At 51.6% G+C, this 22,485-nt stretch overlaps 1 protein-coding gene across 1 annotated transcript in view; it reads left to right on the top strand.

The window, feature by feature from the left end:
* The first annotated feature begins 9,688 nt into the window (after nucleotides 1–9,688).
* Nucleotides 9,689–22,485, top strand: part of GALNT14 (polypeptide N-acetylgalactosaminyltransferase 14) — a 100,663-nt gene continuing 87,866 nt past the window's right edge. Inside the window, exon 1 of the mRNA XM_056357623.1 lies at nucleotides 9,689–9,946. Coding sequence (XP_056213598.1) covers nucleotides 9,818–9,946 — 129 coding nt within the window. The 5' untranslated portion in view covers nucleotides 9,689–9,817. The remainder of the gene's footprint in view (nucleotides 9,947–22,485) is intronic.

Below are 22,485 nucleotides of genomic sequence, written 5' to 3'. Positions count from 1 at the left end.
TGAGAAGTCCCCATCGCCTTACTGAATGAAGGTGCCAAAACCTGAGCTACAAACACAGCTGTCACTGGGGAGCTTAATGTGACAGGAAATCAAGCCCTTCCTGCTGTGAGGCAGACATTCTTTTCTCAAATTATTTAAAGCAACTAGAGGCAACAGATCCTCAGGTGGCCCACGATGTTGCACATGCATTAACATATTAGCATCAGCTGAGAGTGTTTCTCCTCAATGACTTGGCATATAGAATCATAGAATCGTTTGGGTTGGAAGGGACCTTTGAAGGTCATCCAGTCCAACACCCCTGCAACGAGCAGGGACAGCTTGAACTAGATCAGGTTGCTCAGAGCCCCATCCAAACCAGCCTTGAATGTTTCCAGGGATGGGACATCTGCCACCTCTCTGGGCAACCTGTTCCAGTAAAAACATTGTAAAAGATATCTTTCTTATATCTAGTCTAAATTTACCCTCTTTTGGTTTAAAGCCATTACCCCTTGTCCTATTGCAACAGGCCCTGCTAAAAAGTTTGCCTCCAGCTTTCTTATGAGACCCCTCTAAGTACTGAAAGGCCACTATAAGGTCTCCCCAGAGCCTTCGCTTCTCCAGGCTGAACAACCCCAACTCTCTCAGCCTGTCTTCACAGGAGAACTGTTCATCCCTCTGATCATTCTTGTGGCCTCCTGTGGACCCGCTCCAACAGGTCCATGTCTTTCCTGTGCCGAGGACCCCAGAGCTGAAGGCAGCCTCCAGGTGGGGTCTCACAAGAGCAGAGGGGGAGAAGCACCTCCCTCGACCTGCTGGCTGCACTTCTTCAGTGCAGCCCAGGATATGGTTGGCAATAGAAGAAGAGCTGCCTGTAGTTAGCAGGGTCTTGAGGGCAAAGCTTAGTGAGAAGGTCTCCTGATCTTTGGTAAAGTTGCTTTTCTAAGAGGCTGTGCTGGATGCTTGTGCCCTTCCCTGCCTGAGTCCAGGAGCTGAGCTAGCTGTTTTGCAGGGGTGAGTGGCAGGGTGGAGGTCCTGCAGCATCAGCTAAGGCTGCCTCTCTGCTTTTTGTGTTAAGTCAGTGTTTCTCCCTTGCTGAGTAACCCTGGGTTTGGGATTGCTGCAGTGGGGGATGTGGCTGTCCTGATGTTAATAGGAGCTGGTTGCAATGGGATACAACCCCTTTTGTATTGCTTAGGTAGCACAAATGGTGGAAGGTGGGCACACAGTGTCTCCATCAGTAGCCCAGCTCTTTGGAGGCTGAAAGGCTGTGCAAGCCTGCTCTGACATATTATTGCCCCCCAAAACCGAGGATATTCCTGGCTGCTTCTGGACTGTGCAGACAGAGCCAGCCTGGGACCTGAGCCTCCCCTTGCATCCAGCACATGGGGGAAGAAAATGAAAGGATCCATCCTCCCAAGTCAGGCTTTTTGTACAGCTCTTCAAACTAGAAACTGCTCCTCTTTTTCCTGGCACTAGGCTCAGCTTGCTTAATCTTAACAAAGATTAAAAGCTTGAATTCCTGTAAAGGTACTTTAATGGCAGCCAAAACAGGCTCCCTGGAGATTAACTATCCCCTGGAATGAGGGGAGTTTGAGCCTTAGCAAAAGGGACTGGTGAGAAAAACATAGCCAGTTGTGCAAAGATGAATTTGACAAAGGTGGGCAGAGCACACTGAAGCCATAAGATGCTTGGTTAAGTGTTAGCTTTTACGTATAGCTGAGTTCTAGGTCTTTAGATGAGACTTAATCTTTTCTATAAACAAATAACACATTCATTTACATGAATAATCCACATTTCTTATGCAAATCATTTCCCTGCTGCTGTTTCTACTGAGAATAATATTCAGTATAATTACCACATTTATTTAGTGAATCTATTTGCACAGGGTGGCTCTTTGTCCATGAATACTCTTCACCAGAGAGGCCCAAAGAGCAACAGGGGAGCCCAAGCTGCCAGTCATGTGCACCCTCCACTTTCTATTTTTGTTCCAAGAAAGCATTCTGGGACCATTTGAGATGTCTCGGCAAGAGCAGAAGGATGTCAGCATCCTGCCTCTGTCCCAGGGAGAGCACCTGCTGCTAATGGAAGGCAGCTCTCCCCTGCTTGCTAGCCTGCTGTTTGAGCTGGAGCTAACTATAATGAGGCAAGGCACTCTGAATAATAACTTTCCTTTGGGTATAAGGCTACATTAATTTTTTGTGTGTTTAAGTTGGTAATTGCCATAGAGTTTTGAAAATCTTCCAGGTTTTACCGCTCTTAATTATGTTCTCATGCATATACATTGTCTGCTCGTGCGCTCATTACTGTGAGGAGATCAGCACCCGAAACGTTGGAGCGGTTTCCTCCAATTATCTCCCATATGCAGAATTTCTGTGAAATACCTCTCCTGCATGGGATAGCCCGAGCTGTTTGAAGCACATCTTGCTGTCCAGAGCACATTTTGCTCTGTGCAGTTAAACCAAGATGCGGTTTTTTTACCCTCCTGTGTCTCACCTGGGTTGCTCCTACCTGGGATGTCCCCTTGCTTGTAGCACCAGTTGTTGAAATGCTCATTCAGGGGAAGTTATTATGGTGTCCTAATGGAAAACAGTTCAACTTTCCAGGACCCTGATTGCCTTTTTACCTGCTCTGTTTGCATCTATTGATCGTTCAGGTTCAACAAGAGCCTCTGGGACTAACAAATTCTAACAGGTTTGAATGCATTAATGAGGTGCTATGTGGGGAAGGAAAAATAATGCTGTTGGGCTTCTAACTTGCTCAATAACAGCAAAACGAATGTGTGCAATTAAATATTACTTTGTTTTCTAAACAGCAGCCTTGAGATTTTGTCATGCTAGTGGGGAAATCAAGCTGATGCTTTGCTTTCTAACCAACAGCAATGATTTGGTGATGGAAAAGATGTTAATCCACCTGAGCACATTCACAGTAGAATAATGTTCCCTTGTAGGCAGGCAAGATTTGTAGCACCGTGAGTGTTTTCATGTGGGAGATCACAGTGGATCCCACGAAAAGGTCGACATGGAGCAAATGTAGACCTTGCTGTTATATACTCTTTGTGTGGAGTAACTGCTTGCTTTTAACTATTTTCCAAGGAAATGCAGGGTTAGTTGTTAGCCCCTTGGGGCTTTTCTGCTGAGAGCAGAAATTGCCTGATCAAATATAAATCACTCTGTCTTCATACTTAAAGTGTTGGATTGTATACGGAAGAAATGTCTATTCCTAGACGCTTCACCTAAATAATGGGATTGAAATCTTAAGAAGTTAGGTGGTGTATGGTTTGCTCTCTTCAGTTTTTGGATCCCTCAGGGGAGGGGAGGGATGAACAGTCAAGAATGTTTTTTATGAAGAATTTTCTAAGTGGAAGACGAGGGCAAAACTTTTCATCCAGCTGTGAAAACGCTCCTTCCCACAAAATGCCTGGTGCAATATTACATATTGCCAGCTGTGTTAATAGATGCCTAAATCCCAGTTGGCATCAGGCCACGCTTACATATCACAGAAGTAGAGATTTGGCTCTGAAGGTTGCTTAACACCTGCACACAAAAGGACAGAGGCATTAAAGGTGTTTTAAGGACAAAGCTTTATTTTGCCTAATGTGTTCTCTCACCCACCACCTGACTTGTTCTTTATTCTGTTGAGTGTCACCTGTCCAAACCCCAGTTATGGGCCTGAATGTGTCTAAGGGATATAGTCCTGCAGCTGGGTGACAGGACTGATTTAGCATATTCAGAGTAACAAAATGGTTTGGTCTGAACTCTGGCAGAGTTCTCTGCTTTCTTGGAGATGGATGGGGAGGGGGTGTGCACACGCATGCGTGCACACAGGAATGCATCTCCTTGGGTAGAGCTGAGCTGAGCTTCCCCTGTAGATTTACGGCAGCTCTGGGGTCCCCTGGTTGCCTGCCAGAGCTGTTCTGAGGACTGCAAGGTGCCCAGGACCTTCCAGGCTCAGGTGCTGTGGGTAAAGATTCATCTGCCCTGGGCTGTGTTTGCTTATTGATCGTTTGCTGCCACTTGGCCCATAAAGCTATCTGCTGCCTCTTGCCTCAAATGCTCCTCTGTGGCCTTTTGCTGTGGCTGCCGCTGGTTGCTGATGCAGTGACCTGGAGCTAGGCAGCTTCCTCCTGGCCAAAACACTGGAAAAACAGGCGGTGGGTTCAGCAGCCATTGCTTATACGTGGGCTTTTCCCAGAAAATGCCTGTGTTGGGGAGCATTAGGAGAGACTATCAACCACCACAGACACCTGGAGACAGACAGGACCCAGAAGACTTAAGTCTGTTGTGGCAATAAACTACCCAAAAGCAGGGCTGGTCAAAAGCAGTCAGTGAACGGTACTGAAGGTGGCCACAGTGGAGCACTGCCCAAGGGATCTGTTCTTGTGCTCCCTAATGTGTAGCCCAGCAGTGCATCTCACTTCAAATCTCCCATTACTCTGGCTCTTGTTCCCACACCTGCTTGTACTGGCACTGCTGGGCACCTGGAAACTTTGGGAGCTAGTAAAAAGGCTGCGTCTGATCCAGAAAAACCTATGATCCAGCATATGGAGACAAAGACTGGGGAGAATGTGAATTAAACACAAGTGCAAGTGGGTGGCCACTTGATTGCAGTTGCTAAAAATGCAAGATGTAATACCTTGTGGTGGGCAAGAATTCCTCCCAACCTCCTCCAGTTTTACTATGGAGAAGTTTTTGCATTTGCCCTGATGCTGAGGGAGCTCAGCACTGCCTCATCCATGGGGGGCACACAAGCTAGGCTGAACGTGGGAAGCCTGACTTGTTGGAACTGCAGGCGAATGCCTGGATGTGTGCTGGTGCCCATCTACTCAGGGAACAGCTTGTGTTCCTGCAGCTGACTTGATGAGAACTTCAATTAACAAATGCTATTAAAGTAGCTCTCCTCTTTTTTTTTTTTTCTTTTTTCTTTTTTTTTTTTTTTAAAGGCATCACATTTCCTGACAGCTTAAACCTTTAATTAACTGGAGATGCCATCATGGAAAGTTTGCTAGAAAAGAATGCTTGTGGTTTAATTAAAAAGAAAAAAAAAATCCTTTACAGTTACTGAAAAAGATCTGCTTGCATCTCCAATAGTGGCAAAAAGCCTGCAGGAATTCCTCCGTTTCCCTTTCTGATTGCAGCAGTAGGTGAGGAGGTGCAGAGAGATATCATTCCCAAGTGGAGCAGGTGAGTACTTCACAGCTTCATGTCTGACCTTTGTTTAGGCTGCAGATGTAGGACAAGCTACAGCTCTGCTATCTCAGGGAGGGAAAAGAGAGAGCCAACTACAAAGCTTTACTTTTTTCAAGAACTTTAACTTACAGTTCTCCTGGTATTAGGCCAGAGCTGTCTCTAACATTTGTGGTTTTCTCTGAGGGCACCCAGGGAGACCGTAACCACTCATCTTTTTTTTGGCTCTCATCACAGCACAAAAGCAAAGGCAGAGCTTACCTGCCACAAAAATGTGGGATAATGTTCACGGTATCTTCAACAGCCTTTGTGGAAGCTGCTTTTTGACATCATAGGGGACTGCCTGAGGCGGCAGAGAGTCCTTGCTACTGTTCACAACCCTGCGGGCTGTGTGTGCTGGCAGCTGTGGCTAGGAGCCACCAGCTTGGTACACACTTGCAGCCTTGCAGTAATAATGCCACCGGACCAAGGCACGATGGTGACAAGTGCTGCAGAGCTGGTGGATCCCCATCGCAAAGCAAACACCTCTCCTTGCTCCTGTGCAAAGGACTTGCTGGCTTCTTCCCTTCTTCTGCCCACGTTGACCGGATTAAGAACAGACCAAGTGACCTGGAGGCTTTTGGAACAGCTGCAGATCCTAAAAGGTATTTTTGTTCCCATATCAAATATAAACCTGGAAGAGTCACTGACCATCTGAAGCACAGCTCCACCCCTAGACGAGTGGCAAATGGTTTCTGAGTCACTGGGGCTGTCGGCGTGGTGCCTGGGCCAGGGCCGTGTGTTGGCTTGCTCTGCTGGAGGCCCCGCACCCAGGCGGGCACCTCAGCTGCTGGGTGACAAGGGACAGCTGGGCTCCTTGTGAAATATGCAGATGCTCAGCACCGGCCAAAACAGCTATGTGGGAGCAGTCTGATGTGCTCTCCCCCCTCTCCTGGCCCTCTCCTCAGCCTGGTTAAATCCAGTAAGCGCAGCACACCCTCTTCCAGGGGTGGGAGAAAAACTTCTTTCCCCAAGCCCGGAGCAGGGAGCACGAGGGTCCTGTTGACCACTGAATGAAATCCATCTCCCTGTGTGACCGTGTGTTACCATGCTGACCCTTTCACATGCTGATCTCTTATTTCTGCAAACAAACGTTCGTTCTGATATGTCTGCTACCACAAGCAGCACCTCTTTGTGGGGAAGGTGTGCTGCCATAACCAGCGGTGAGAGCTGGGCCGTACCAGACCCCCCCCAGCAGCGGGGCTCCATGTCCTAGGAGGCCCTTATCAGCCAGAGCTCGGTGGGGTTGCTCCATCTTACAATAACCTGTGATGTTCAGCCGACACTCCTCACCGTTGCAGGCCGGGGGTAGGTTTTGATCCTTTCCTCTGATCGCTTCTTGAGTGTATCTGTTTGAGCCCCTTTCAATTTTCCCAGATCCAACTGCAAACTATTTGTCATCCTTTTGGAAAAGAAACACGGGTTTTTAGCCTGCAGACGGGACCTCAGATCTGAACTGAACTCCAACCCAGGAGTAAAAACCGCACTGAAGCAGCGCCCAGCTGGTTTCGAGACCCGGTGGGATGAAATTGCCTTGAAATGTGCTTTATAGATGCCCTTGAAATAAATAGCGAGGACAGCTGCTTTGCCCACTGCCCTTTTCTTAAAGGCAGGACCCTGCAGGGCCATCACCTGAGGCTGCGGTTGTGGAGTCCCCCTTCCACTCAGAACGATGTCCTTTGTCTGCTCTCACGGAGCCATCGCCTCTGTCAGCCCCGCCGTGCCCACGCCACCGCACGCTAAAGGCCCGTGTCCCGGGCTGTTTGTTCCTGGCGGTACTGCTGGCCTTCAACATTGCTCTCCTGGAAACAAGTAGTATGTTATGGACCTCACTCGTGAAGCAGCCGAGATTGGCAGATGAAAAATTAGAAAAATGGGGAAGATAGGGGTATCAATAATACAACAGACGATTTTTTTATTGCCACGGTTTTAATGGAATTGCAGTAGAATTTGTATGCAAGTCTCTGAAAGTCCATGACTTCAAACAACTCTGAACCCACAGATTTGTACTCTTGCCACCTTCTTGTTTAAATAGCTGTTACCATCATCTGCCGGACGCGTGCCCTGTCCCAGCACGCACACGCTCAGAAGGAATATACTTTCCTGGAGACCGTATGCATTGCTAGAGCTCCTCGAATCTCCTGTCCCACGGCGGGACGCTGCACAGGGCAGGCCCAGAGCTGCTGTCAGCAGGGAAGAGTCAGGCCTTGGCCCGTTATCTCTGCCGGGCACCGGGCTGTTCATCACGGCGCTGAGCCCTGCCAATAAAGCTTTCCCTCAGCAGAGGGAGTTGTTTCTCAAGGTAATAAGATAGCATTATCTGATTGCATTTTTGTCAGGTATGTCCTATTTATTACCTTACCTGTAATCTAATTTGTAATGTATTTTCCTGATATTTTCTATATCCCCCCCCCCCCCGTTTTTTAATAACTTCTGCTGAAAGTCTGACCTACAAAAAAATACAAGGTTTTTAATCCAGCTTTGAATGATAACACCCCCCAGGTGCCTCTATCTGGATAAGCTCTCCCAGCACGGAGAGAGGTCTGGTAAGAAAAACTAAAGCACCTTCTGCAAACATGTCAAGGGAACGCTGCATTACGGCAGCTGAGGTCGCTTTGTCCCAGCCAGGAAAGCGCTGGTGGCTACTTTCTACTTGTAGCAAGATGATCTTTTTGGACAAAAAGCCATTTCTGCTCCAAAGGCATGTGAGAGGCAGCAACCAGCCCATGCCAATAGCTGGGGTGGGCATAAGGTAAGAAAACAACTATAAGCCATGTGAAAAGCCACCATTTATGTGCCTCAGCTGCTGAAAGTTGTTCAGGGTCTTCGCTGTAGCTTCCAGGAGAAAGCATAAAGTAACAGTCTGGGGAAGAGAGCGACACCTGCACCCACCTGCAGGTCCCCCCTAGGCTGGGCAGAGATGTCTCATGGTGGCAGAGCCGGAGTGCTACCAGAGGTAGAGCCAGAGGTCAGCTCCCCTGAGCACCGGGCTGAGGAAGGTTAACTGGCATGACAAACGATGCACACCATGGGAAGAGGTGGCATTTTCAGGCTGGCACATGTTTCCCAGTGACATCGGGCTGGTGGCTCACCAGGGCACCGGGGCTTTCTGTTCTCTTTGCCCCCAGTTAGTTCTGCTCCTGCTTGGTTGCACTGCTGCCGTTGTTGTAAAAGAAAGTTCAGCCTAAGCCTGCCTGCTGGACCTGGATTTCATCATTCTGGTAAAGGTATTTTAAAGTCAGACAGCCTTAAAACAAAGAAAGAGGAATGTCCCTTTTTGTGGATGCTAATGAAATTTTTATCTGGGCATCTTTCTGTGAATGTTGGGCCTGAGAGGCATGGATAATGTTAGGGAAGAAGGGCTTACTGAGCCCTGGAAATAAATCAGAGGAGGACAGAGGATGAAGATCACAAATGATAAATTAGCAAGTGACAGAAAACAACTGCAGGAAATAATAAAACCAGGAGGAGTGTGTGGGAAATGCATAGGAGAGGTTGTTTACAACATGTGCATCGGACTTCCCAGCACTTGACATCTTATCTCCAATTCATTCCATATGTTACTTTATGCATGGATTCCTGTTTTTATGGGGTTTGTTCTATAGTTTTTGTACTAACATGAATGACTCACATCTGCTCCAATACTTAATTTATTCTCTAATGTCTTCTGCAAGGGGTTGCTCAGCTCGTGCAGTACTTGTTAGTGGCGGGATCGGAGCAGCAGCGAGTCAGGCAGGTGAGCAGGGACACCTGGGTGAGGCAGCTCTTTCCTGGAGTCTTGCTCTGTTGGTGGGTTTTTTTTGTTTTGTTTTGGTGGGTTTTTTTGTTGTTTTTGTTTTTACTTTCCCCTTAGCAATATCTATAATTCCCACTTTGGCTGCCCTGCGTGGACAGGCTCGCTGTGCCTGGGCTGCGCACGGAGCCAGCAGGGACCGTCCCACAGGACACGGCTGATGGCTGAGGGCCATCCCCGCAGGACCACGGCTGCTGCCGACACGCCAACAGCTCATGATTATGATTTTATTTTTTAAGTGCTTTTGACAGCTTTGGAGACTCACATCTTCTCTTCCACATCCAGTAATTAAATTCCACCTACCTGAATTCCCCCTGCTGTTTCAATTGGATAAATTAATCTTCCCATCGTGTCTGAGCCTCCCCTGCCCGGTGCAACGGTGCCGTCCCGCGGACCCGCGGCCGGCCGGGGACCGGGACCGGGACCGACCCGGGCCAGGCTGGCGGCGGCGCTGCGGGGGGATGGGACCCGGACCCGGACCCACACCCGGGGCGCGGTGAGATGGGCGCCCCCCGTCACCCCCGTCACCCCCCCAGCCGGTGACACCCGGGGTCCCCATCCCCGGCGGAGCGGTGAGGGCAGGGCTGCCTGGGCGCAGCACCTTCCCTCGGCGAGCGGCACCGGCTCCAGCCCCCCCCCCCCCCCCCCCACCTCCCGGCGCCTCCTCCTCCTCCTCCTCCTCCTCTTCCTCCTCCCCTCCCCTGCAGAGCACACACAGCCCGGGACTCGCACCAGCGGCTCCGAGGCGGGCGGGCGGGCGAGCCCCTGCTGGCCGCCTCGCCCCGCTGCCCGGCCCCCCCGGCTGTGCCCACCCCCGCCGAGGATGAGGCGGCCGCCGCGGCGGCTGGCGCTGTCGGTGCTGGGGGTGCTCTGGCTCGCCGCCCTCCTCCTCCTCTTCCTCGGGGCCCGGAGGAAGTTGGAGGCGGCGGGGGCCGAGGGGCGCGCGCCGGAGGTAAGGCGGGGGCGCGGCGGGACGAAGTTCCCGGCGGCTTTCGGGACCCCCCACCCCATCGCGCTCACCGGGAAGTTTTGCACCGGCTCTGTGCCTGCGCGGGGGGAGCGGGATCTTGCCTTACCCCCCCCGTCGCGGGGAATGAACCCCCTCCTCCGCACGGCCTTGGGCAGCGGCAACCCTAGTCCCCGTCCCCGCCCCCCCCGGGCCGGTTCGGCGGGGCTGCCGCCGGCGGGGCTCCCCGCGCCGCGGGGTCCGGCGGGGGGGCAGGGGGGATGCACGGGAGGTGCACGGGCACCGGTGCCCCGCCGCCAACTTCGAGCATCCCTCGCGTCGGGGCCGGGGGATAGGGGGGCGCCCCAAGAAAATGAAGCGCGTGTTTTGTGTCACGCGTGGGGGGCGGGCGACTCGTCTCCCCGGTGGGTCGTGCGGCGGTTCCCAGCCCCCTCCTAAAGCAGAGGGGCCTGATCCTGCCCCCTGGCCGAACCGCCGGGGGGGCGGCTGGTGCCCGGGGGCGGCAGGGCTGCAGCAGGTATAAGCCGCTGGGGTTGTTAATGGCCGGTGGTGGTTAATGACGGGGTGGGGGGTCGGGGTGCTGCCGTGTGAGGCTCAGCCTGGGTGGCCAGAGGGTGCGTTTACAGCCCCGTGTTTCAGTGGCGTGTCCGAGTCCCCGGCGCGCAGCGGGGTGGCAGCGGGGGGTGCGCAGAGCATCCCACTCCACGCGGGGGGTGGCACGGGGGGGCTGTGCTGCGAAAAGCCGGGGGGCTGTGAGCAGCCGCCTTGTAACGAGGTCCTGCGTCCCCCCCCAACTGCTGGGAGCGGCCGGCGCTCAGCCGAGGGGGAACTTTCCAAAGGACGCAGATTCCATGCTGCGCTTGGTTCTACTGTTGTAAATCTTGAATTAATTCACTGGGGTTAGAGCCCAGGTCCTGCACATCTGCTGAGATTAAAGGTTATCGTGGCAGAGAAAGGGTGCCAGCCCCTTTTTTGCCCCCGTGACACCCAGCTGAGTGTTTGGCCTGTGACATATGGCAGCTATACGTGTTGGCTAGGTCTTTGGAGGGTCTCATACATGTGTCACCTCTGCAACTGAATTAACGACCTGATTGGGGAGGAAAAAAAAAAAGTCAGTACTCATAAAGCTTACTTTGATTTCTTCATCCTGAGGAATTATTGCTTTTCCATGGTTTGGTTTTTTTTTTTTTTTCTTAAATAAAAATGATTGAAGAGGTTTTTTTCAGGCTTTCGGAAATCTTTCAATCCTAGCAGAGGAGAATGAGTCTATGCAATTTCAGGCCCTAAAATAAATAATTATGTATACATTTATTTATTTATTTACGTGGGGGAAGGCAGTAAGTCACTGAAAACAGTGAGAAGACAAGTGCTTTCTTAACCGTGCTTTGGTGTCAGTAGGTTTCTATCAGAACGGCGTTCTTAAAAATTGCTAAATCAGATCTCTCCTGTGTGACGTGAGCCCCTGTATTCTCCTTGAGATGAACCTTGCTTCTCGCTGAGCACCAGCTGCAGCCCAGTCACTGCCATTTTGCAGCCCATTTTGACTCTCTGCTCCTGCGCCCCCGCCCGAGGGGCAGGTTGGATGCTGTTAGAGGCCGGGCTGGGCTCCTGCAGCTGCTGAAGTGAACTTCTCCCTTCGCACAGGATCAGGCCCCGAGTTTCAAAGCTGCAACTGCCAAGTTGCCATAACTCCAGCAATTTGACTGCTAAAATTGCCTCTCCTTCATTTCCTCTGAATTTTCGATCAAAACAGTTGCATCCCCTTGAGATCTGTTGAGTGCAGATTCTTTTTTTTTTTAATGCATTTTTTGGCTTTGCAAACAGCTTTTGAGCAGTATGAATTATAAGCTGGTTGTGAGAGCAGGGATGTGGTGTCACTTCAGTTAACCCCTCTGAACGGCTGCAGAGCTGATGGCTACCAGAGGCAGGGATGCTACATTCCAGAGGCAGGGATGCTGCGTTCCAGAGCAGAGCCTGGAGCTGTGTCCCGTTCCCCTGGCCAGCGGGACCAGCTGCTGCTGCTGCTGCAAACTTGAGCAGTTAAGAGTTGCCCTCCCAAATTCCTTTAGAAACTAGTGGGGGTAGTAGGTTACCAACGGCAGTGCAAACTTTGTAACCCGGCTCCAGTGGAGAAATGGAGCAAATCCACATCAACTTTACTGGCAATGTTTTCTGACGTGTTTTGGGGTTTTTTTATCCCTCTTCTGCCTTCACTCTGGGTCAAGCTTTATTTCTGCAGCCATATGCACGCTGTGTATCGTGCCTCATGTGGATTTAACCTTTAGACCCCTCAAGTCAGGTTCCAGCTGGTAGTGTCTCCTGCTGCCCGTGCCTGGCTGCCGGCATGTGCCTCATGCTGGAAGGCCACGGTGCCCCAGCTCGCCGGTGGGCACCTTGGTGGCTTGCCAAGGGCCAGTGGCAGAGCCGCTGCTCACGGAGCTGCCGCCCTTGGCTGTAGGGAGAGCTTGCCCCTCCATTGCTGTTATTTCGGTCTGTGCCCCCACCTTTACCCCAAATCCTGTGCCAGATCCAGTGCTCAGCTTCCCACAGGAAGGCTTGTGATACTTTTCCTATAGGTGGAGAACCCTGTGTTGGGGTTGGCGAGGTCTCCAAGGAGCAGGTCCTTGTGGTGAGGGGTCTGCTGTGGGTTTTGAGTCCTGCTTACCCCTGACACCCGCTGCTGGCGTGGCCTCCCGTGGCCCTGGCAGAGCCAGGCGGTTGGGACAGGTCCAATGGTGGTAGCTGAGCTTTCCTGAGCTGCTCGTGCCGAGAGAGGTGGGCGCAGCTGCCTGTTGTAATTAACTTGGCTTCATCTCCCTGTTTTCTCCTGTTTTCCCCTCTAATCCTTTCTCCATGGGTCTCCCACTGCTGCCTGGTGGCAGGCTGGCTCAGAGGGCCCTCCTTGCTGCCAGCCCTTGCTCCCCTCAGTCCCTGTCATCTCCTTTCCCTCCTCTTCCTCCTCGCTGCCTCTTGCAGCCTCTGGCAGTACGTGCTGGGGCGGCCGGAGCAGGCTGAGGCTGGATTTAGGGTGTGGGACTCCCTCCTGGCAGGGGGGTAGGGTATGGAAGAAAATAACATGCTCCGTTTAGGACCATGAAGCTGTTCCTGGGACAACATCCCCGATCCCTCTGGTGCTGTTATTAACTGCTGTCGCTTGGGGTTTGGGTTTTTGGTTTTCCTTTTCCAAAGGGCAGACCAAGCCCTGTTGGTGCAGTAAGCAAAACTTACCCTTGCCCTGTCCTTTAGCAAGCCCTATGAATCGGCTGAGGAGCCACAGCGGCATTCCTGCCTCTGCCAGGTGCTTTGCCCGCGTGGCCCGGCCGGGTGCCCAGTTAGCAGCCGTGCGCGCATCCTGTGGGAAAGCCGAGTCTGATGGGTGAGGGTGTAAGGACATGGGGCTGGTTGGGGTTACGGATCAGCTGGGACTCGTCGGTGCCTCCTGCCCTTCTGGCCTTTTGGCAGAAGGTTTTGAAATACTTTGCAAGCATTAATTAGTTCCAGCCTGTCCCGGCAGTTTTCTGGCTGGATAAACCGGGACCCGGAGAGGTTAATTGAACTTTGTATCCTTCTAGCTCTTGTTGACTCCGGAGGAATTGGAGTCGCTCAACCCTCTTGGAAAATCAGGCTGTTGGTGACCCACCTGAAGTCACACAGGGAGGTGGCACTGGGGCTTGGCATAGGCTGTCGTGATCCGGGCTGGTAATCTGCGGTTGTGGCCCTGCGCTACTGGCCAGCATCTCCCCTGCCTCCCTCTGAGCTGTCCCTTCGCTTTGCCTTGGGAGGGGGGACGATGATGACGGGACATATAAATTAATAACTTAATTACATTAAGAAATAATGAGGGGAACTGATACGCGGGATTAATTACAAGCAAATTCCCAAATTGATTTGTGAGGAGTGTGTGTAGCTGGCTCTGCAGCAATGCGCTGCTAGCGTGCTGGCTCCCCTGGTGCGGGCTGCTGCCTGTGCCCCCTGCCCGGCTGCCTGGGGGTGCTCGTGGGGGAGCAGGAGAGGAGTAGGTGACAACCCCGTGGTCATCCTGTCTCTTCCACTTGGTGAATCCATACCAGACCAAAGAGGAGAGCCAGGTGCATAGCAGAGCCCCAGCGCAGCGAGGGGCTGCTGGGGGTCTGGGCTCTGGTGCTTGGGGCCAGCAGCGTGTGCAGGAGGGGCAGGAGGATGGGTTTTGTTGGGTTTGGGGTGTTCATTTCTCTTTGTTCCCTCCTGCATGCTGGCTTGCTCCCTCTGACGAATGGCTGAAGCACAGCTGACAGCCTCTGGAGGGAAGGCAGATCTGTTGTGGGCTGGATTGCAAGAGAAAAACTACAGAGGAGAAGTTCCTTTTATTAAAAAAAGTGACCTGATGTACTTGGTGTGTACTAGTGTTTGCAATGCTACAGCTCCTACAGCTAAGTGTGTTCAGATGCAGGTGGGGGTGGCTCCTGGGAGCTGAGAGGCTCAGCACCCTTGCTGCCTGTTCAGAGTGCTCTGGGGTGCTCAGCACCCTGCAGGATTGGACCTCAGTGCGAAGGGATGCTTGCCAGCTTTGTGCTTGTGTGCCTCGCACCAGCCTGCGCTTCCTTCTGCATCATTGCCATCTAGAAAGCCTCAGCACCTGGAGCTCAGCTGACAGTCTCTCGATATTAAATTCCTGTCAGTTTTATAGCAGCAGAGCCACTTAACAGATTAAAATAACTGTGTATCCTGCAAAAATTCAGATCTTCACAATTAAGAGATTGAAGTGGCAAAGCTGTTGGGGACAAAAAGACAGAGCATTTAGCACCAGGGAAGCTTGTGTTGGCTGGGGGCTTAGCTGAGGGCAGGGGTAGGACCAGGATGGGAGAGAAGAGGAAACTTTGGTCACACTTTACTGGTGAAATCCCACCCTGGAATCTCTAGGAGCAAACCCAGGCTTTTTAGGACCTTGTCCAAAGCTTTGCTGATGCAGGAGATGGGATGGAATCCCATTCCTCTCTCCTGCTGGTGTGTTTGATGTGATGTCCATCACAGTGTGGACTTACAGACCAGAAAAGTCTCGTCCTCATCTGTGGGACGAGACAGGAGAGGTGCATCAACGGGTACCATTTCTCAAGCACTTGCTTTTCTTCTGGAGGGCTTGGAAAAGAGGTTTTCCCGGCATGGCCACCTCCCTGTACAGATACCTGCATCCTTGTGGGGCAGGAGTGAGGTGAGAAGCCCTGCCAGAGTCAGCACCCTGTCACCTCAGCTGTGGACAAACGAAGAGCAGCCTGCCTTGTACATCTCGTTTAATTAATCTACCCTCTGCACATCAAGGCGCTGTCTGAGATACCCGTGAAACAATAAGCAGTCAATGAAAACCCTGTTGATTTTTCACTGGTAATTGCAATGAATGAATTTTACCCCCATTACATGCTGGTAGAGCTCCATGTTGCAGCTGTGACCGATGGGGGCATAAATATTGATTGAACAAGACCCGTTTGCTTTGCAGAACAGCAAGCACCAGGCTGGCCAGGTGCCTTTCCCAGCTTGGTGCTTTTAAAAATAATGTATCAGAGAAGGAGGGAGAGGATGCAAGGATTCTACTGCTTTGTTGGGGAGATGCTAAATAAATGTCGATGCAGCTGCTATGTGTCTTGTTGACAAGAGGTACTGAGCACCAGAAAAATAACTCTTTATTTCTGCTTTGGAAGGATAGAAGGAGCTGGGAAGGTCCGGCTGCTGCTCTCCGCAGGGGCGTTGGAGGTGGCGATGGTGCTGGGGTGAGCTGGGCTCAGGAGTGTCACGGTCTCTCTTGTAATCCATGTCTCCCAGCAGGGTCCCTGCAGAGCACCCTGCACGCTGCCAGCAGGATCGCTTTGGGCTGCAGCATCCCTGGGGCGCTGGCGTGGTAGCATCCCCTTGGTAGGTGGCAGGGAAGAGCCTGAGCCCTCACCCCTGCAGCTGGGTTTTTAGGAGGGCTCAGCTCTGGCTGGTGGCCCTGCGCACTCGGTGACCCTGAGGGGTGGCCTTGACAAAAGCAAGTTCTGCTTTTGAGCAGGGAGGTCTCTGAAATCAGCTCCACGGCTGAATGCCAGGGCGTCACAGGCACAGCACATATGTTGTGGAGTGTCTGCGTGCTTGACAACAGAAAATACATCTTCCCTGATAGTCAGCATCTATTTATCCATTCGCCACCCCGGATGCGTACAGAGGTGGATTATTTACTAAAAAAACCTGGCTGTTTTCTCCTCCTCACTTTTCCTTTCCTTGATAAGATAATATAATCCTGATTTATTTTGATGTGCTCGTGGCCCAGGGTCTGGCTTGGCTGGGTTTGCTTCAGCTTGCTCCGTTGAGGCATCTGTTGACCCTGGCCCTGCAGTGTGATCCCTGCATCCTGCGGGCAGCTGGGCACACGGGATGGCTGCAGGGCGAGGGCTGTGGACAGGAATGCCGTGCCTGGGGAAGGCAGGTCTGTGGAGCATTTTATGGTACGGGGACTAGGCTTTTGCTTTCCTTCCTAAAGCTCAGAGGTTGGTTCTAAGTGTAGAGGCCAGGGCAGAGCACGCTTAAGCTGTCTAAGTGCAGATGCAGCATCAATGCCCCGGGCTGGCAAATCTCTGGGGAGCTGAATCTGGGGTTTGAGCGGAGGTGGTGTGAGCTGAGTGTTTCCTCGGGTCCACGGATGCGTGTCTCCAGTGCACGCAGCCCATGGGATGCTGGTTTGGTACTTCTCGGTGTGTTTTGCCTGTGCTCCAGTCTCTTTGCTGGTGGGAAAAGCAAGCTTGGGAGAAGCTGTGGAAATGCAAAAGCAACCTACTGCAGCTGGAAGGGAGCGCCACGGTTATAACCATTTTCTTCCATGAGGGCAGCCCAGCATTTGGTGCAATAAAACCAATTACTGGGAGTGTATCTGCAGAGAAAGCAAAAGCAGGATCTGTTTAAGAAAGACGTTTCCGTGAAGGGGTAATTACGTGTAGCCTAACGACAAAGGGTGCAGTGGATTGACTATTAATTGGAGTAGCGCAAGCAGGAGATTGCTGGCGTTAGCTGTGTTTCTTGCTGGCTTCCTTCTGTTAAAAGGAGGAAGGGGTGAGGAGCAGATGATGGGGGGTGGGGGGTGCGTGTGTTCACTCTCAATCCATTTTCCTGTGCAGTGAAAAAGCCATTTCCCCCCTCCCCTTTCTCTCACAGCAAAATGTTCAGATTTTGCCAGCGACACTTAGCACAGTTGCTTACTAAGCTGCAATTAAATTGATTTCCTACCCTTTTTTTCCCCTTTTTGGTTCCAAAATCTCAGCAGGAGTCAGCGTTACGGGAAGAGCAAGCCAGGGAGGAGATCTTGGGCCCCATCTTCTGCTTGTCTGAATCAGTGTTGCTCCACTCTCCCTCTGTATATTTTCCATAGGAGCCGGAGACGGTAGGCTGCCTAGGGAGATGTTTTCCCCTATAGCCACAGCTGTGTGTGGGGGGCAGCCCTGGGTCAGGCTGGGTCAGTCTATAGGGTACCCGGGAAGCCGCCTGCTGTGGGATGGGGTGTTGGGTCTCCCTGGGGGGCGGCTGGGGCTCCGGGTGCCCCTGGCACAGGGTGCTGGGAGGAGGAGGAAGATGAGGATTTCTCATCATTAACTTGTGCCTCTGGAAAATGATCAGCGGTGACAGGTTCAGCAGGAGTTCACTGCTTTGTTTGTGGAGGTGGCATTAGTAGTACTCATATTTTGCCTTCAATCCTGCTGTTTAGAAGCTCCTTATGAGCCTTAATTAACCCTTACCACCGCCCTGAGGGAGAGAGGGTGTAGCAGTCCGTGGCGTGTCATACAGAAGCGTTTTGGGAAGGGACAGTGTCCGTGGGGACATGTCACCAAGCCAGCACGGGGACTGTCCCCAGCCAGAAGGGAGGCAGAGGCACTGATGGTGGCACTTGTGGGGCTGGAGGGGGGGGGGCTCGTGTCCCCCACCAAACCCTGCCTTGCCGCACGTAGGCAGGAATTAATGATGATATACCACAAAGCAGCTCGAGCTCCGGCTTTGTGATATTATTTGGAGGAGCAAGTGAGCTAATGATTGCATCTCGTCTCGGAAAGGACTGCAGGAAGTGTGGTGCCAGAAGAGAATTGATTCAGAAGCAAAACAGGTTCATTTTCAGACCAGGCTGAAAGACAAGGGAATAACAGATTATTGGTAGTAGTAGTAGTAGTATTTGTTAAATATTTTTCCCCCCCTCTGCCTCAAGTGTGAGTGAGGGTTTTAGCTTTTCCCTCCTTGGTTTGCTAGTGGGAACACCAACAATAAACCTGATTGGAAAGCGATATGAGGAGAAGAGGGTTTGTGCGGTGCAAAACCAAACAAGCTATGAAATCACCTTCTATTCTCTAAACGTTATTTGCAGAGCCAAGGAAATTGAGACAGATTATCCATTTTTTGGTGGGTTTTTTTTTTTTTGTTGAAGCCACTGAAGGAGTCAGTCCAAAGGTTGTAATTTGGCCCAAGCAAGACGAGCAAGGCTGCTTTGTCCTGGCTTTCTAAATAGCTTTGCCTGCACTTAGCCACACACCATTTCCCCCTCAAGGACCACTGTTGGCATCCACCGGCTACAAACACACCTCATAACACATTATGGAGGCACATGGCTCGCAAATAAGACATGAATATGTTCAGTGGTGTGAGCCTTGGTTGCAGCCCCCCTGGGCCAGGGGGAGTTCATGCACATCTTTTCTTTGTTGTGCCTTGAATTTTTAGTTGCTTGTCGTTAGGTGAGATTGGGAAGAGGTGGGAGGGAGGAGTTATGGGTGTGATCAGGCTCATTTTCAGTGGCTTGGGTCAGTTCTTGTCACTAAATATGGATTTTTTTAATGTTTTGGGTTTTTTTTTAAGGGGTGTTTCTGTTTTTTTTTTGTTTTTTTTTTCTTTCCGTCGGGGTCAGGGTAATCTGCTCTACCCAGTGGGTTGATTTGAGGACCTTTGGGATGGGCTAATATCTTCTCGTATCCTTCGGGATCTGCCTTGGGGTATGTTTGGGATGCAGCCACTTAGCACTTTGACCTTGCCCCGCTGCAATGCGAAACTCAGGGGGTCTGGGTGGGGAGGGTGAGGGTGGGCAGTGGGAGGACAAGGGGGGCTGCTGGAGCCAGGCTGGGAGGGAAGCTGTTGTCTTGCACAGCCTTGCCTTTTGGCAAGAGAGGAGAGAGATGGGGAGGGAGCGGGGAAGAGCCATGGTGTTTGTAATGCCCGTTGCATTCTCCCAGCGTGATAATACGGTGTGATTTGGAGAGAGAGAGAGAGAGAGAGAGACTCAAACATGTGTTAACCAGCCATCTGCTCCTACAACTGGGATCAAAACGGATGAATATCTGTATAACGCTCAGAGTTAAACCGTGCATGGTGTGTAGGCTGCCCATGGTGTGCGCCTCGTGGCATCGCAAAACGTGAGCCCCCCCATCCTGCCCTCCCATCCCGCAGGAAGATCCCTGGTGTAGGTCGCTTAAGGAAAGAAAGAACCGACCACTGTGCAGCCCTTGGGCAGAGGTGCTCAGCCCAGCGGTCCTGTCTGCTGGCCATGGGGTGGAAAGAGCCAGTTTTAGGGTGGAGGAGACAACAAATTGCCTGGGGCCAGCCAGCAGCATCTCTCCTGCCCGGCTGCTGTGGCATGGAGCGAGGCAGGGATGGAGGGACAGCTTGCTGTGGCAGAGGGGTGGCACACGCCCTGGAAAGCTGCTAGTGGCGGTTCTGCTATGGGGTTGGAATTTGGGGAAGCAAGCGAGAAAATCAATTTGCCTTTTTTTTCCTTAAGTTTTGAAATTTTTTTACCATATAATTACCCACAAAAATAGTGTTCTGGGTGTTCAAAGAGCAGGACTGAGATTTTTAAAGTGGAGCATGCGGCCATACCCGTCACTGCTTTGATTCAGCCCCTTGAAACGGGTGTATTTGAATCCTCCCTGATGCGATGATGTACAAGGGTACCCACCCACCATGCTGGGCCACCTCTGCCCCCTTTTTTGTTCCTTGCTGCTCCCTGCTGACGCTGGAGCCCTGAGATGGAGGGCAACGTTATGTACTTCCACGCAGACTTTTCTGTTGTGCTCTATGCTCATGTGGCCAAGGGCTTGGCAAGCAGTAACGGCTGTGCTTGCACAGCTCCTGGAGAAATAGGGGTGTACGTCCCCCTTGCAGAGGTGGTGTGTGAGGGGTTTGGGCAGTGCTAGAAACAGTGAGATCAGGCCTGCAAACAGCCTGAAATCTGCTGAGACTTCAGCTGCTGCAGTCTTAAGAAGTGTCAGGTTTTTGTGCAAAATTAGGTTTTGCAAAGGCTTCTCACTTTGGCTGGTTTGGTGGCGTTCTCGGAGAAAAATGAAGTATCTGAGCCCATTAGAGAGGCTGTCATTGCCCAATTTGAAGTCCCAGCCCCAGAGCTTGGAGATGGAAGGACTTCTCAAAGCAGAGGTCACCAAGGCATTTTCAAGTGAAATATCTGAAACTTGAAATTAGACTTGCACGTGGCAAAAAGAAGAATCGGAGGATGAGAAAAGCATTATGCTGGCTTGGTTGCAGCCCCCATATAACAGCCTGTGTTACTGCACACAGGTGTGGCTGTGTCTCCTCAACAGGGGCCTCCTGGGTGCACCCATGCACTCAAGAAACATGCTTCCAAAATCAAATATAAAATATAAATGAAATCTGCCTTCTTCTGAGGTGAGGATGGGCTCCAGCAGGCATCTGAATGCTGAGGAAGGTCATTCAGCTGTTGTTTCTCACCTGAGGCACTGCAGGGCTCGGGGAGATGAGGACATCTTCCCTTCTGGAGGCAACGTCAGCAAAATCAGCTCCCATTTGGCCTTTGCAAGCAGAAGCTCTGCTGGCGTGCATGGAGCAGGAGGAAAATGCGGTGGCCCTTGAGGGTACCAGCTGCTGGGAGGTGAAGTGCGGTCGGCCTTCCCCACCAGGCACAAGCGGTGGCGTGTAAAACAGGATTCCTTTGCTCTTGGTGCTTTGTTGCATCCTTTGGAGATCAGGTCCTGCCATCAGCATCGTGGCCAAATCCTGACTCTAAGTGAAATGCAGCCCAGAAGTGAAGAACGTCTCCGCCGTTTACCTAAACTCTTGCACATCTGCTGCTTAACCAGAGCATTGTGCTGCGGCCACAGCTGCGGGAGGGGGGCACTTGCTGTCAGTCCGGCACAGGGGTTTGTCCCTGCCGTAGCTGGAAATGAGCTCCTTAAATACAGTGTAATTTGCACCTTTGAATCTCAGTGATGCCTGTGTGTGGGCACCTGTATTTGGGGTAAAAGCTTATTCTGCTTCCATTAATTTCACATCAATATAATGTGACTGAAAGGCCAGGGAGTTATTCCCCTCCCCTCTGGTGCAGAGGTTGTGTTGAGATAACCGGGGAGGGGGGAGCACCTGCCGAAACCTGCCTGCACCATCTCACTGCCACACAGTTCTGAGCTTCTGTGTGTTAATGTTAACTGGGAGCAACTAATTTGTGATGCAGATCTCCCAGTATTAACACTGGTGTGGGCATTAGCACCAGCTGTGATGGTGGCCTGGGGCAAGCCAGCGTCTCTCCTTCTGGATGCAGGCTGGAGTCTCAAAGATGTTCTCCCCATCTTCAGGCAGAACTAGCAGCCAGCCCTGTATCCGAAAGATAAAGCAGATGAATTCCCACTTCTTTTCCTAATTTCCAGAAACTGTTTCAAGCTGGTAGGCCAGCAGTGGCTGTGTTTCACAGGCATTTTGTTACAGTAGGCTGCAGTAGATAACTGGCCACTTCTGCATCGAAATCATGGGGAACTTTACAGAATGATCTTAATCCAATAAAAGAGTAAAAACTTTTAAAGTGTAAAAGCTGGGGATCTTTTTCCTTTGAGAACGGACTAACGCTTGACCTGAAAAGTGTGATAGTCGCTAGTTCTGAGGTGCAGCTGAACTCAGGCTGTGCTCAGGATTTCTTTTCCTCCTCCAGCAATCCTTTCCCGGTGCATCCAACACGGGTATGGGAGATTAATTTGCTGAAGGTCTTAATGTTTGCTCTGTGTTACAGGGACCCAAGTTCCACACGGGGCGGGCCAGCTTTCACTGGAGGAGCCTTGAAAGCCACCCAGTTCGTCCCAGTATGTGTTTCAGGGCTTTTGCCACGTGGGATTTGGTTTGGAGCAAACATATTGGGAAGCCAATGCTTGCTTTCCTGGAAATGGGGTTGATTTCAGACGCTGTAAGGAGCATGGTGAAGTGTGATAACCCAGCAGCGTGGTTTAGTGCCTTCCCTCGTGCTGCCTGGCTGTGCTCTTGCAAGGAGCCACAGTGTGATTACAAGGGCTGTTAAATGCCCTTAATATTCCTGCTGTTAGAGGGAGCATTACTCCTGCAGGCTCTGCTGTCTGCTGCTGTTTGCAGTAGCATCGTGCCGACGATTAAATCACCAAAGCCGCGCTGAACAGTGTGTGAAGCCCCTCCAGCCAGGAGATTCAAAGGCAGAATTAAATCCCTCCCGTTTGCCCATCTCATTTTTTTTTTTTTTCCCCTCTATCTCTTAATGACGTTTTTTAAGGAAACAAAACACA

The sequence above is a fragment of the Falco biarmicus genome, chromosome 12, assembly GCF_023638135.1.
Source record: "Falco biarmicus isolate bFalBia1 chromosome 12, bFalBia1.pri, whole genome shotgun sequence".
Taxonomy (NCBI): domain Eukaryota; kingdom Metazoa; phylum Chordata; class Aves; order Falconiformes; family Falconidae; genus Falco; species Falco biarmicus.
This window is presented reverse-complemented; position numbering and strand designations above follow the sequence as displayed.